Source organism: Vespa velutina, chromosome 3, assembly GCF_912470025.1.
Source record: "Vespa velutina chromosome 3, iVesVel2.1, whole genome shotgun sequence".
NCBI lineage: Eukaryota > Metazoa > Arthropoda > Insecta > Hymenoptera > Vespidae > Vespa > Vespa velutina.
The window spans coordinates 9592267-9606480 of NC_062190.1; the positions used below are offsets into that span (position 1 = coordinate 9592267).

General features: G+C 29.1%; 3 protein-coding genes across 4 annotated transcripts in view; 1 reads left to right on the plus strand and 2 right to left on the minus strand.

Annotated features, from left to right (window-relative positions):
* LOC124947598 (probable E3 ubiquitin-protein ligase RNF144A) overlaps window positions 1–2494 on the plus strand; it is a 6073-nt gene extending 3579 nt beyond the window's left edge. Inside the window, exon 4 of the mRNA XM_047489976.1 lies at window positions 1–2494. This exon is cut by the window's left edge and continues 241 nt beyond it. The gene's annotated coding sequence lies outside the window, so the exon portion shown is untranslated.
* Window positions 2495–2813: 319 nt separating this feature from the next.
* On the minus strand, window positions 2814–10018 carry LOC124947599 (activating transcription factor of chaperone). 2 transcript variants are annotated; one of them, XM_047489977.1, is made up of 3 exons: window positions 9860–10018; window positions 8824–9144; window positions 2814–4318 (listed from the first exon to the last, which is right to left on the minus strand). In XM_047489977.1, exons 2-3 carry the CDS (start codon window positions 9047–9049, stop codon window positions 3429–3431), a joined length of 1116 nt encoding a protein of 371 aa, XP_047345933.1. In that variant the 5' UTR covers window positions 9050–9144; window positions 9860–10018; the 3' UTR covers window positions 2814–3428. The 2 variants fall into 2 exon arrangements, with proteins under 2 accessions (XP_047345933.1, XP_047345934.1); XM_047489978.1 differs by lacking the exons at window positions 8824–9144; window positions 9860–10018 and adding an exon at window positions 6656–7436.
* A 1030-nt stretch (window positions 10019–11048) lies between these two features.
* Window positions 11049–13449, minus strand: LOC124947546 (inactive hydroxysteroid dehydrogenase-like protein 1). The gene is made up of 5 exons (XM_047489851.1): window positions 13354–13449; window positions 12614–12811; window positions 12261–12497; window positions 11445–11788; window positions 11049–11273 (listed from the first exon to the last, which is right to left on the minus strand). Exons 2-5 carry the CDS (start codon window positions 12771–12773, stop codon window positions 11064–11066), a joined length of 951 nt encoding a protein of 316 aa, XP_047345807.1. The 5' UTR covers window positions 12774–12811; window positions 13354–13449; the 3' UTR covers window positions 11049–11063.
* Window positions 13450–14214: the final 765 nt, after the last annotated feature.

The window sequence follows — 14214 nt, forward strand, 5'->3', positions numbered from 1 at the left end:
TGTAAAATATTTTGAGCCCCTTTCTTAATCTTACATATTAATAATCTTTCTCTTATAAAAATGGAACGAATAAGGTAGCTTCTCTCATAAATGAGCAAATATAATAATTGGCATTTTATATAGATATACATTGATTTTTAATGATATTTCATTTGTAAAAAAAAATAAAAAGAAAAGAAAGAAAAAGATTTACTTATATATTAGATAATAAATATTTTTGTTCAGGGTTTTTTTTTTTTTATTTTATATAAAGCGAATTTCTTTTTTTATCCAAAGCGAATTATAATTTTATGGTACTAATTTAGGATTTTCGAATATTCGTAGCTATTGTTATAATTATGCAAGAACATTCCAGGAGAATCACTATGTTTGTGAAATATTAATTTTATACTGCCATGTAGATTATGCATTGTACTCTTATTTACAATGGAAATAATGATTATTACTTTATGGTTTTTTTATTTCTTTTTGACTTTATGTGATAAGAACGTGTGACATGCAGATTGAAACAGTGTATATCTATATGTGTGCCTAAAATAGGAACTCAGTGAGGCTCAGACTTAAGCTTCGACTGATATTTTAATTGTGGATTACACTATACAATATTCCACTTGTTCATATTTTATTTATGGGTACTTTCATATATTTACTTTTGGTGAATTAACAGTGTGTACATTGCATGTACATTATTATAGAAAATATAAAATAATTTGGTGGGGTAAATAGAGCACGCATTATAAAAATTGTATAGATATATCAAATCTATAGTGTTGATATATTGTTATAATAACGACTTGAACTCTCTAAATGAGTTCAAAAAAATACATATGTGACTATGTTTAAAATTACAATGTTATATGTAATAAGGCAGAATGTGTAGGTTGCTATTGATTCAAGCAGCCGTGCAATTCTATTTGTTTTTTTGATGGTACATAGATGTCATATCTTGAAATATAATTTTTTTTTTGCTCCTGAAGGTAAGAGCAGCCATAGTTTAAAATAACACACACACATATACATATAAACAAAATATAACGCTGCTGTAATGAAAATAATCTTGTTGTTTCATGTAAAATAGGACAACTTAATGTAATGTTAAGTAGTCTAGGTAAAAAATACCAATTTTTTTCTTTTTTATTCGAGACAAGAATTATAATCAATTTTTTTCTTTGTTATATATTCGGATATATTATTTCGTTTAGAAAGTCTTCAATATATATATGTATATATACATATATACATATATATATATATATATATAGTGAAATAATTCTTAATATTTTATTTACTATAATAGAGATTTATTTTATGTAAATAAAAGCATAAAACAAAGTAATACAACTATATGTGTGCATATGTTGTAAAACTAGAGCTACAATAAGTTATATTTTTAAGCTTGGTATATAGCAATTATGTATATTTTGTATCATAGTGAACGATTATGGCTGCCAAATTTGCACATCAGATTTATTATAAAATATTAACAATGAGCAAAAAAGTATTACCGAAGAAATATAATTTGCTTTATATGTTCGGAAGAAAATGTAAATTTTTTATTATTAGCAGGATTTATATATATAGAATCTTTTTTTGCATATCCAAGTTTATTAAATAATCATTTACTTTATTGTTTACGTTTAAGCAAGCATTTTAATTTTTTATTACGAACAAATATATCGTTAAACGATGAACGACTTTGAATATTTTATGTTGTATCTTTTATTATAATATTCAAAAAAAAAAAAAAGAAAAAAAGAAAAAAAGGAAAAAAAAAAATAAAGAAAAAACAATTTTTTTTTATTATAACTTTCTTAAGAATAGTCGCAAATCTTGGAAAAATAAGTGAAGATAAAGTTACGATGTATCGGCGATAGACTTAATATAGATGTAAAAATGCTTAAAAAAAAAAAAAAAAAAAAAATAAGAAAAAGAAAAAAAAAATAGAAAAAAAAACTTTCATTTTGTAAGTAAAAATTCAAATATACTGCGCATTAGTTCTTGTATATACATAATGGCAAGAGGTGCAAATGCAGATCATAATTGATCGGTGTGTGTGCATTTAATTGGTTGTATATGATCATAACTATTTTGAGATTTTATTTTTCTTCTTTTTTATTAAAAATAACACTTCTCATTCTTTTTTTTTTCTTTTTTTTTTTTATGTTAACTAGACATTTATTTATTTTTTTTTTCTTTTTTTCTGTAATTTTTCATGTAATCAGTGCTTCTTGGTGAAGGATATTAGTATATTCACTTCGTTTATACATTTTGCGAAGGAATTTACTAATTACGTCTGTTTACTAGATTTGCATTTATAATATTCTCGTATGTATGCGTTTCAATTCTCTTCACTTTCCATTTTGATAACGCAGATAATTGCGTTATAATTAAATGCTGTAAACAGTTAAGAAAATAAATTCGAGATATGCCCGCGCCGTACCTGTTTATAGATAAATATGTTTTATATATAAAACGTTTGTTGTGTAATTATTTATATTGAAATTTTTATTTACTATCTTTCTTGTTTTGAACATTTTCTTTATCTTTTCTTTTTTTTTTTCTGAATGGAAATCAAATATATTTATCGTAAGATGTCTTCGCGACAAAACAATAATTATCTTTAAGTTTCGTTCTACATAAAAACTTCTTTCCTTTTAATTATGATACTGCTACTTTTGGATTTGGCATTTGTTTATTTATTTTTTATTTTTATTTTTATTTTTTTTATTAATATTACACATAGTGTTTATAATTGATTAAATGATATAGGAGAGAAGGGATTTAACATTTGATAATAATAATTGAAACGTATATCATTTATATAATAACCCATTTATTGTTTTTTTTTCTTTCTAAACGTAATATTTTCTGTAAGAAAATATGATAAAATCGATTGGGTTAAAAATTATTTGGAATGAAAAGATTCGCATATCTATGAGACACCATCGTATACAAAACTTCCAGGATATTCGATAACAGCAGATTTCCGCTCGTGAGAACTTCATAGGGCTGCTTATCGAATAAATCCTTCGTATTTTATCTAATGGCGTCACATTTGCTAATCTTAACGGACCATAAGTATAAAATTAGGAGATGGTTATACATTTTATAAATTACAAGACGACAGAGTCCTGTAGTTCCACAAAAGCTGTGATAGATTCTACATTAAACGTTTAAGAAAGTAGAATGTAGATGATCAAAATAAAACAAAAAAAAAAAAATATATATATATATATATAACAATTGATAATATAAGTATAATGTTATTGTATTAGTAGTGGCATTGTAAAGTGAGTAATGTGTCGACAAATATATAGTTAATGAATTCAATAAATGTGATTATATAAACAAAAAGATATTGTAAAAAAATGATGAAAGAGAGAGAGAGAGAGAGAGAGAGAGAGAGAGAAAGAGAGGAAACAAAATGATTACTTTATAAGACCCTTGGCTTTAAACAAATCTCTCATTAATCCTTTTAAATATCCGATTTCCCGCTGTAGATCCTTCACTTGACATTGTAATTTTTCATTATACTCAGTGAGTTCACGCTCCTCACCTAAAATATCCTTAATCTCTTGTTTTTTCTTTTGCCTGTATCGCGTTGCCGCATTTTTATTCTGTTCCTTTTTCCGTACTTTTTTGTCCTCGACCGAGGGACGAGAGTACGGTTTATGCCGATTTTTATTATTGATGTAACTCGATTGCTTCCTGTTACTGCAGGATGTTTCAGCGATCCAGTCTGGATCATCCGTGGAATCTTCGGAAGAAGCGCAACTACCACTTGGACTGGTACATGGACTGTACGGTGGTGGTATGTCCTCTGTATGGGATCGTACATATTCATCTACGACCGCTAGATCATTGGCGACATCTCCTCCAAGTGGATCCAATGACATATTCTCAGTATTCCATTGTTCCGATATACATACTTCGGTCTGATAGGCATCAGGCTGCTTTTCTTGAGGTACTATGATATTATATACAGGCTGTTGACTCGATATTATAGGTTGGACCGTTTGCATCACCGGTTGCAAGGTAACGAGCAATTGTGTATCAATGGCCAATGATTTATTTGGTGGAGGTGATTGAGGTGGGGTGAGCGTTGAAACTGACGAAGGGATAATTTGATGGCAAGCCTCAACATCTTCCAAAACAGTTTCGAATTCTTCCAACAATGTTTGAGTGTTATCGTGCTGTTGTTCATGATTCTTTACTATAATCGGATATACGACTGGTTTGTTTTGACCACACTCCGGTGCTGGCAATTCTTCGAATATTGGCACATCAATTTTATCCTCCAGCCAATCCGAGAAAGGTTCTGCAAAAAAATGATCAATTATATAATTAAACTCCTTATTATCGTTACGTGATACGCAGAATAAGCTAAAAGTTTCTATCCTTGATGGAAGTTTTATAATTTGAAAGGATAATTAGCCTGAAAGATCTCTCGAGAAAAAACAATCTTTTGATTCAATCTGTATATCATAATATCAGATATATATATATATTTTTTTTTTAAATATATATATTAGAAAGTTTCGCTTTATTCTCTTTCAATGACGTTATTATTATCGAATCATTTAATGCGCGAGAATATTGATCTTTAAAGAACAAATAAATGTTTCTTTTTTTTTTTTCCCTTATCTCTCTCACCCATAATGCTTTACCTTTACAAAACATACAGAGAAAAATATGAGAATTAATTAACAGTACATTTACTGGATCTTTCTTATGAGCAATAATGTAGGAGTGCCGCATTGATGTATATATAATTTCATGGACATTACTGGTTCAACTAGAAAAACAAGTTACTCATTTACAGTTCTTGCTCTGTTACTATTGAATTTATAAAGGTTGGGCATGCACATTTAATTAGGCTCTTTTTTTTTTTTATATAGATCACAATTGAAGGAAAAACAACGACGTCTCTTAAAAAGTAACTTTGTATATCTTAATATGATCTACATACGATTAAGAACAAAATATTACTTTCCACGTGGTTTATTTAAACATATGTTTGATTCGTGAGTCATAATTTTTTTCTTTTTCCTTTTTTTTTTTTCTCATTTTACCGATCTCATTCTGATTTCTTTCTTTCTTTTCTTTTTCTTTTTAGAGGAAGAGGAGGATATTCATGGTAAATTTATGAATATTCATGGTTAATTTTCTTAGATCAAAATTATTTCTAGAGTTAACTCTCTATGGTAGGCCCTGACCCATTTTCTTGGTTGAAACTTTGATCGGAGACAACTCGATACCGTTTAAAAGTTATCGTCATTTAAATGCAGGGGCCAGGAGGTTAGATAAGAATATTTCTGTGTGTTACAACGAAACAAATCGTACGGTGAGTTTTGTTCTCTAATCAATCCCCCCCCCCCTCTCTCTCTCTCGCGTTATTTTTGTTATATAGAATTTATTTCGTTTATCAGAAAGATTTAGAGTACAACATATTTTTTGGAAAAACCGTGATAATGTTGAATCATCCGAAATGCCAATAGTAATATATAAAAAGTTGTGCTGAAGGAATTTCAAGAGAGTTGCCAAACAAGTGGTCAAAGTGATAAAGTATGATTAAGTTTTGATAGAGAGAGAGAGAGAGAGAGAGAGAGAGAGAGAGAGAGAGAGAGAGAGAGAGAATCGCGGTAAACAAATTTAGTAGCTTTAATTAAGAGACTTTCTGTCCCCCTCTAACTCTCTCTCTCTTTCATTCACGAGAATAACAGTTCGATCTTTTCTGAGGATTTTTCATTTCTTTAAAAAAAAAAAAAAAAAAAAAAAAAAAAAGAAAAAAAGAGAGAGAGAGAGAGAGAGAGAGAGAGAGAGAGAGAGAGAGAGAGAAGGTCAATAGTCTTTATTCGGGAAAACACGTCTGACGTGCTGTTAACGAGGATAGAGATAGAGGACATGTGACTCTGAGTCCGATCATCATAGACCATTTCTTTTTCCCTCTTTGGCGGATTGATAAAAGTTTATTTCCCGTTAAACGTGCCCCTCCTCCTCCCTCCAACCATTCATCACCCTACTCCTTCAGTCTCGTTTATTTCACCAGCATTCTTTGACGAGTTACTTTCCGTTTCTTGGCATAACGCCTAACATTACTTTCCGTTTCTCGGCATCTCTCTCTCCTCTCTCTCTCTCTCTCTCTCTCTCTCTCTCTCTCTCTCTCTCTCTCTCTCTCTCTCCCTCTCTCCCCCTTCCCTCTTTTCTCTACCAACAATGCAATATCAACGAGCGCAACATATGTTTATTCCACGTGAATATTCAAATGATTCTAGAATGATAGAGAAGTAGATCAATTGTATTCGTTGCTACTGCGTAGTATGTACATACATACATATATACATACATATATATATATATATATATATATATATATATATATATATATGTAACTTACATAGAAACGTGTTGATCATTTTTAACTTATTTCAATGAGAGATCAATCTTATCCGATTCTACTAGGGGTTTCCCATCGAAGATATATTACGTGTCGATCGATCCGATCGATGAGTATATATATCGCGATAGGCAATGATAATGAGACAAGATGTTTTTAATTTAGACAGAGAGAGAGAGAGAGAGAGAGAAAAAAATAATAATAATAACAATTTCGATTATAAAGAAGAATAATTGAGTGCGATAAAGGGAAACCTACCCGTGTAACATATAGCAGCCATTATAATTGAGCCACGGCAACGAGATCTCCGCGTGAATGTTTTTGTTTGACAGCGATAGAAAGTATACGTATGTGTTTGTGCGTATATATATATATATAATAAATATATACACGTGTTTATATATATACTTTTATATAAATGTTATATATGCGATATATATTATATATTTTTTTTTTATATATATATATATGGTAGTAATTTATATAATTAAAAGTAAATCAATGTTTATCGCACGACGACGTAGTCTCGTCGAATAAACGACGACGACGACGACGACGACGTATTTTTAAATTAAAAGTAATTAATCGTTCAAATACATAGGACATATACTAAAGTCACACCAAAATCTTCACCGATTCAACGTCTTTTCACGAGTTTTTGAGAGTTGACAATGATCTCGCGATTCCACGTGTAGCGATATGCGAACTGCATGCTATTATATAACATTAGCACACTCCAACATCGAGACGCCGGATCTTTCACTTGTGTCACTTTTAGAGATGCCAGTATTGTCACGTTTTTCTTTCTGGTTATTGTCAAAATATAATAGTCCCCTCTCTGAGTGCCATCAAATGTATGTATCTTATCTTGTTTCAGAATTCGCTCCGTATGGAATTATTATCCGTTTCGTTTATTATTTTCTCTTTCTCTCTTTTTTTTTTTTTCTTTCTCACACTTTGGTGATCGTAGAAGAAAACTCTTGGATCAGACTTTGTTTTCTTTGAGATCGAATATCAAACACACGAAAGAAATCTTATCAATGACTCGAAAAAAAAATGTATATATATATATATATATACAAGGATATATATAATTGTTCGATTTAATTATGAGAAGAAGAGGAAAAAGAAATAATCTTAGATTGGATTTAAGAAAAAGCTCATTTTGTTTTTATTTTTCTTTCTTTTAGTTTATATTCTTCTCCTTCTCTCTCTCTCTCTTTCGCGGCAGCTTCTTTCGTTGTTAGATTAGTTACGCATGTGCCGAAGATGCACGATGCTCTCCGATCGTAAACATACACACATACACGGGGCACCACAAAAGTATTATTCACCACGGTAGCGCGTGCGTCAAGTAATATATTGTGTTTGGATCTTCTCAATTTTCTTCGTTCTCTCTTTTTCTATATATATATATATCTATACATACATACATATATATATACAAACATATATATATATATTTATACGCACATGTATTTCGTGTTTACGTTTTGATAATCGATCGTATTAAGATATAAAAACACTTTTTAAAGGACGATTTTATTAATCCCCGAAGATACCGCGCTATTGAAAAGTGATCGCGTACAAGTCTCGCATACGACTTGGCTGTATACTGAAGTAGAACCACTCCTCCTTATCTTTGGACTTTTCCCCCTCTGTCGCTCCTACTCCTTCGTCCCGAACGCTCTACGTCATCACCCTATCGGCCTCCAACCGGAGCCATTTACGTAGAGGTTAACCAGTTTGTCCCACTCTTTTTCAGGAAAGAAAGAAAAGAAAAGAAAAGAAAAAAAAAAAGAAAAAAAAAGGAAACAACTGAGAAGGGAAAGAGAAACAGATAGTGAAACCGGGTGAAATCAATTGAGTAGGAGAGAGGCGAATAAAAAATACATATGTACAAAAAAAAAAAAAAAAAAAAAATTATGTACATATGAACAATTTCTAGAGATTAATATTTTTTTATATGATAAACCGTTACGTTCACATCCAATCACTTAATATCATAATCCCTTTCGCAATATTTTAATGCGATCGATAGTGTACTATTTCTAACTATTTTACTCTATGAAATTGGTGCTGTGTGTGAATTCATAAAGGGACAGATTTTTTCTTTCTCCGTTGTCATGAACGATTCGATGAGAGATGACTCGTTATTATCGATAATTCAAAGCCCTCTTTTACTTTTTTTCTTTTTTTTTTTTCTTTTTCTTTTTATTGCCAGTAAAGCAAATTAATGATGCTTGTTAACGTCATTCAAGTATGACGAATGAAATATAGATAGGATAGAATAATCTCTTTAAAGTATTGTGAATTTGTGTATAAAATAAAAAGAAGAATTTCGTAGAGATTATATCTTTTTGATTAAATTGATCAACTTAATCAAGTGATTATTCAAAATCTGTTACATTTTAATAATAAATTACCTTCTTTGATCCATTCATCTAATTCTTCCAAAAGTTTCGTTGCCACTTGTGCACGGTTTGTTGGTTGATCATCGTACATAACAGGTTCAGCAGCATATTTTGTGAGTTCTAAGGACTTGTCGTCAAGTAAAAACCAATCATCTTCAGCATCGGCTTGAGATGTCCCCTTAGGGGACTCTGGCTCCAACTTCCATACCCACATCTCCTGGTCCTGATTGGTTACCATTGTTTATGCGAATCCAATCAAGGTGCAATATAAAACCGTTAAAAGAAATTTGTGTCGTCTTTGCGACGTAGCTCGTAGAGAGCGCCATATTGGCTCTAAAAAACATAATATTATTTTATTTTAATACTTGTGAAGTTATAAACGATTAAGTTTTATATATCATGAAATAAATTGTTTAATTATATAACTTGTTTAATTATATAATCAATGTGTAAGAGAGATCAATTAGTCAAATTTAGTTTTGTTGAATAATTCAATATAAATAAAAATGTAAATGTACCTCTGTAAAAGTTTTATCAATATATTATTCATTGTTATAATAAACGAAAATTGCGAAATCCTTCGTTTAAATATTCAATTTTCTAAAACTTTTAAACCTTTACATCTCAATTTTCATTTAAATATACAACATTCAATAACTTCGGCTAAGTTTAGCTAAGTTTGTGCAACAATTGGAAATGTTCGTGTTGTATCGCAAGTGTTTAAATCTGATAACCAGATCGATATCATATTATGATGCAATCACATTTATCGTCAGAGGAATTTCATTATAATATCTAATCTGAATAAATATGAACGATGTAGGAGGTTTGTATATAATATGACTTGTAAATAAGAGAGTGATGTTATTGGAAATGAGTTTATAAGCAAATAGGAAACAGAAAATACAACAAAATTATTAAGCGCGTCGTCGTGGCACGATGACTCACAAAATGGCAGCACGTTGGCGTGGCCTCATTGATCGATCTTTTTGTAATGTGTTTCTATTTTTTTTTTTTTTTTTATTATTAATTGATAAAAAGTACTCACTCCATTATTAATTAGTTGTATTGGCACACTTGCGTGTGCAAGTTCGTTTTTCACTAATAAGTCATCTTCCTCGTATTATAGAACAGATTAAGATTTCAAACGTCTTCCTTGTACGATTCATGGATAACGAGTGAACGTCTCCCTGCGACGGAGTTTGCCTGACGAAGTCACGTGACGCTATTCGATCTCACCATTTTCACCAATCACTGACCAACAGTACCGAATTATGATTTTACGTCGCCCTACACTTTTTATTTCTTTCATTTTTTACTTTTCATTTTTTCTTTTCTTTTTTACTATTTTTTTTTCTTTTCTTTTCGACGAAACGATATATATATACATATATATAATACATGAATTAAGCGAATTCAAGAAATATCACATTTATAACCTAACATTTTAAAATGTTAGGTTATAAACTTTTGAAATGTATAGATCGTACGATTTACTTGCAATTGTAAAAAAATGATTTTATTGGGAAAGAATAATTATTATAATATATTTATAATGTGTCTGAAAAATTACAAAAATAATATTTTATAAAATAAAAAAAGAGAAAAAACTTTTGATATGTGTTAGATCTATATGATCGATGTAAAAGATTTTCATAGAAACAATTTTATTTCGTCAATGAAATCAAATCAGAAAACAAGTCGATGCAAGCGTGTTATTTAATCATTACAATCAATAAAGCAGAAAAAAATCTTATAATTGATATTCTAAATGAATTTTCAAATGTTATTACTATTCCTTAGACAAAATAGAAATGTTTCGTTTCTGTCCTGTACGGCTAAGGTATCTATTTACTTTTACCGATCGTGCTTTACTCGTTGCCCTAAATATTTAAGACGTAAAAACCAGAGTTTGTTAAGAGCATGGAAAAGATTTATTTCTTACAAATATACCAATATATTATAATATAAAATCTAAGTAATAATGATTAAAATAAAAACAATATTATATTTTTTAGTTGAACATAAATATATTTATAATATTAATAATATTAATAATAATAATAACAATACATTAATATTATCATTAATTTTTAATATTACACATTTGTAAAATAATAATAATAATAATAATAATAATAATAATAATAATAATAATAATAATAGTATTAATATTAATTATCACATATTAATATTAACATATAACAATAATATAATATTGATTTTGTAATATTAATTTCTTCAACAACAATTTATTTATTTTTGATATATGCAATATAATCTTCCCGAAATTTTTTGTTCATTAACCAACCAATTTTTGCCCTAATCCATACAGGAGCAATAAGACTGAAAAATGTTTGAATATCATGGGCCCAATATCCGCTGCTTGAATCTACTTTACCGAGCGTGGCTACTGCATTTTTGGCATAAGTCGTTGGATTAGGGACAAATAGGCTGGATACCTGTTATTACATGATTATTTAAATCTATGCATGTTATTATCATTAATTAAAAAGTTATGATATATTAATAATATTCAAAAGACAAATAAAATAGATCGATGTAAATGATATGAAAGAACGAAAGGAAAGAAAAAAAAAAAAAAAAAGAAAACAAAAATTGATAACTCATACCTGAAATCTCGGAATGAAGGCATTCATTTTGGTATTGATAAAGAATGGTGACAAATGTTGAATCGTTATACCAAATTTCGAATATTCGATTCTAATTGCATTGGAGAAACTTTTCAAATATACTTTGGTTGCAGCATAGACGGTCATTAATGGTAGCGGCTGATGTTCCGAGCCAGAAGATATATTAACGATTGCACCTTTTCTACGTTTTTTCATTCCTTCAATAATTAATCGCGTCATCATCGTGGCAGCCCCCACATTTATTGTTATAATATCCCATAGTTCATCCTCGGGAACTTCGTTGAGATACATTGGATAACTATACTGTTTGCCCACGTTATTCACTAAATAAATATTGAATCTTTTAAATAAGTATTATCGAGCAATGGTTTTGAGATAAAAAAAAAAAAAAAAAAAAAAAAAACAAACAAACCGGCGAACAATCAAAATTTCTTTCTTCTCCTTTTATTAATTAATTATTCTCTTCGATTAATTAACATTATTAGAATTATAATAATTAAATAAATGTAAATTAATGAAGGATATAATAATAGTTCTTATATCTCGAACAAACAACGTCTGTAATTTCATTCGCTTTTACGAATTAAGATATCGTTATCGGTCACGAGTTTTTATTTTCTTTCCTTTATTTTTATTCAATTAAAAGTACTATTTTTTTTTCCTCGTGTAATTTACTGCATCGATAAAAAAAAATTTTTTTCTAAACAGTCTTTTAACGAAATCAATGTATAAGTGGATAATATATACATATATGTATACATATATATATTTTTTTTTATTTCTTTTTTTACTCACCCAATATTCCAATTGGTACATTTTCCAATTGAGGTTTGATTTCTTCGTAGATCAGTTTGCCTTTGCTAAAATCTGCCTGTATGATCCTCACTTCTATGTTAGGATTAACGTTCAATATTTCAGATTTGGTATTTTCCAATTTATTTAAACTTCTGCTTATTAAAATTAAATTAATGTTTCTCGTAGCTAGTTCCATTGCGTAAGCCTTTCCAATTCCGTCGGTTGATCCTGTTACCACTAGATTGAGTAAAAAAAAAAAAAAAAAAAAAACGAAAGCAAAAAGAGAGAAAGAAAAAAGATTAATAATGTTCTCTAAGTTGATTTGTTTTTCTTCTTTTTTTTTCTCAATTTACCTGCCCATTCGCCAAATTTCGTACGCAAATTGATCGGTTTGGAATTGATAAGGGGAAAAAATATTTCCCATATAATAGATATTAAATGATTTGCGAAATTAAATAATAACCAAAGTGCGATTAATCCACCTAATGACCAGAGTATTATTAACGTCATCATTTTTTTTGAATGAGTTCGTCTTCAATTAAACGCATAAACTGAAATATTGAAAAGTTATGTTTAATTCTCAATGCACAGACAATTCGAAGAAGATGTTTGTCCTTTATATTTATGCTTTGAATAATTTACTTAAGCTTTTTAATAAAACTGAGCCTAAATCTTTCAAACGCTTTTGCTATTTAATATCAAAATTATCAAACACATATATCCATTACGAATAAAATATACGATTTATCATTAATACGATAACTTGCGTAGAAACAAACACTTATACTTTAAACGATTGATAAATACTACGTTATTGTTATCACTCTAATCACAATCTTTCTTTGACGTTTTTATTGGTTGTTCCGATTTACTATATAAGCTGTAGTTTAACCGAATATTATAGTTTCGTTTATCGCAATACTCGGTGATACAATATTGATATTACAAAATTAAGAACACTTTGTAACTTTTAAAAAATCGAATCCTCACGTTGGATATTTTCTTTCATTTTTTTTTAATATGTCTCTCAATTATTCTCTCTCTCCCCCACCCCTTTCCCTCTCTCTCTCTCTCTCTCTCTTGCTCTCTGTACCTTTCCCTTTCTCTTTTACTTTATCTATATGCTCTATCTTTCAGAGATGATCCCTCGACGATATCCAACGCAAGACTAAAAGTGATTTGCTACAGGTAACTATATATAGAAAATGTATGAACATAAGTAACTTTCTCCGAACGACCTTGAAATTATGTACAAATAAGATGTTATTGCTTTTTTAAAATAAATCTTTTGTTTTATTTTTTAAAAATTATTGACAAAAGCTTGCTTTTTTCTTCTTTTATTTTTATTCCTTTTTAATTTATTATTTGTCGTCATTATTAAACGAAAAATATTCTCATAGAAAAATCATGAATATTTTGTATGATCTTTTCTGATTTTTATAATGCAAAAAACATGAATAAGTTATTCACATTAATTTATATATATATTAATTAATACTGATAGTACATATGTACGTATGGTCGAGATAAAGAAAATTATTAGTTAAAATTTAACTAACGTTTTTTCCAAGTGAAAATTTTCAAGTGGGAAAGGGTTCATACTTAATGCACGATAAATCGAGGTTGCTGGTGTAACATTATCGTGTAATCATTCTGTTATGGATGTCCCAAATATCTCCCCATTCTAACGATGTTCATCAGTTTCGAACATAAGTACTAGATGTCGATTTAACGATGTCGTACTTTTGAACTTTCTAATGCATTTTATTCGATTGAAAATTTCATAAAAGAGGAATTCATTGGAAGAATAAAAGCAAAAAAAAAAAAAAAAAAAGAAAAAAAAACGAACAAAGAAACGACGAAGTAAATTCAATCCTGAGAATACGACACTCAATTTATACGACACGAGAATATTTCATAAAATGCATCGTATAAGAGAAACTTTGATGATGTA

Bases quoted from the DNA above. Each gene is read 5' to 3' on its own strand.
- LOC124947546 (XM_047489851.1), bottom strand. From the start codon at position 12,773: ATGATGACGTTAATAATACTCTGGTCATTAGGTGGATTAATCGCACTT. The intron at 11,789-12,260 runs GTGAGTAAAAAA...ATATTTATTTAG, and splicing joins TGTACCAATTGGAATATTGG to TGAATAACGTGGGCAAACAG. The intron at 11,274-11,444 runs GTATGAGTTATC...ATGTAATAACAG, and splicing joins CCTTCATTCCGAGATTTCAG to GTATCCAGCCTATTTGTCCC.
- LOC124947599 (XM_047489977.1), bottom strand. From the start codon at position 9,049: ATGGTAACCAATCAGGACCAGGAGATGTGGGTATGGAAGTTGGAGCCA. The intron at 4,319-8,823 runs GTAATTTATTAT...ATTTTTTTGCAG, and splicing joins AGATGAATGGATCAAAGAAG to AACCTTTCTCGGATTGGCTG.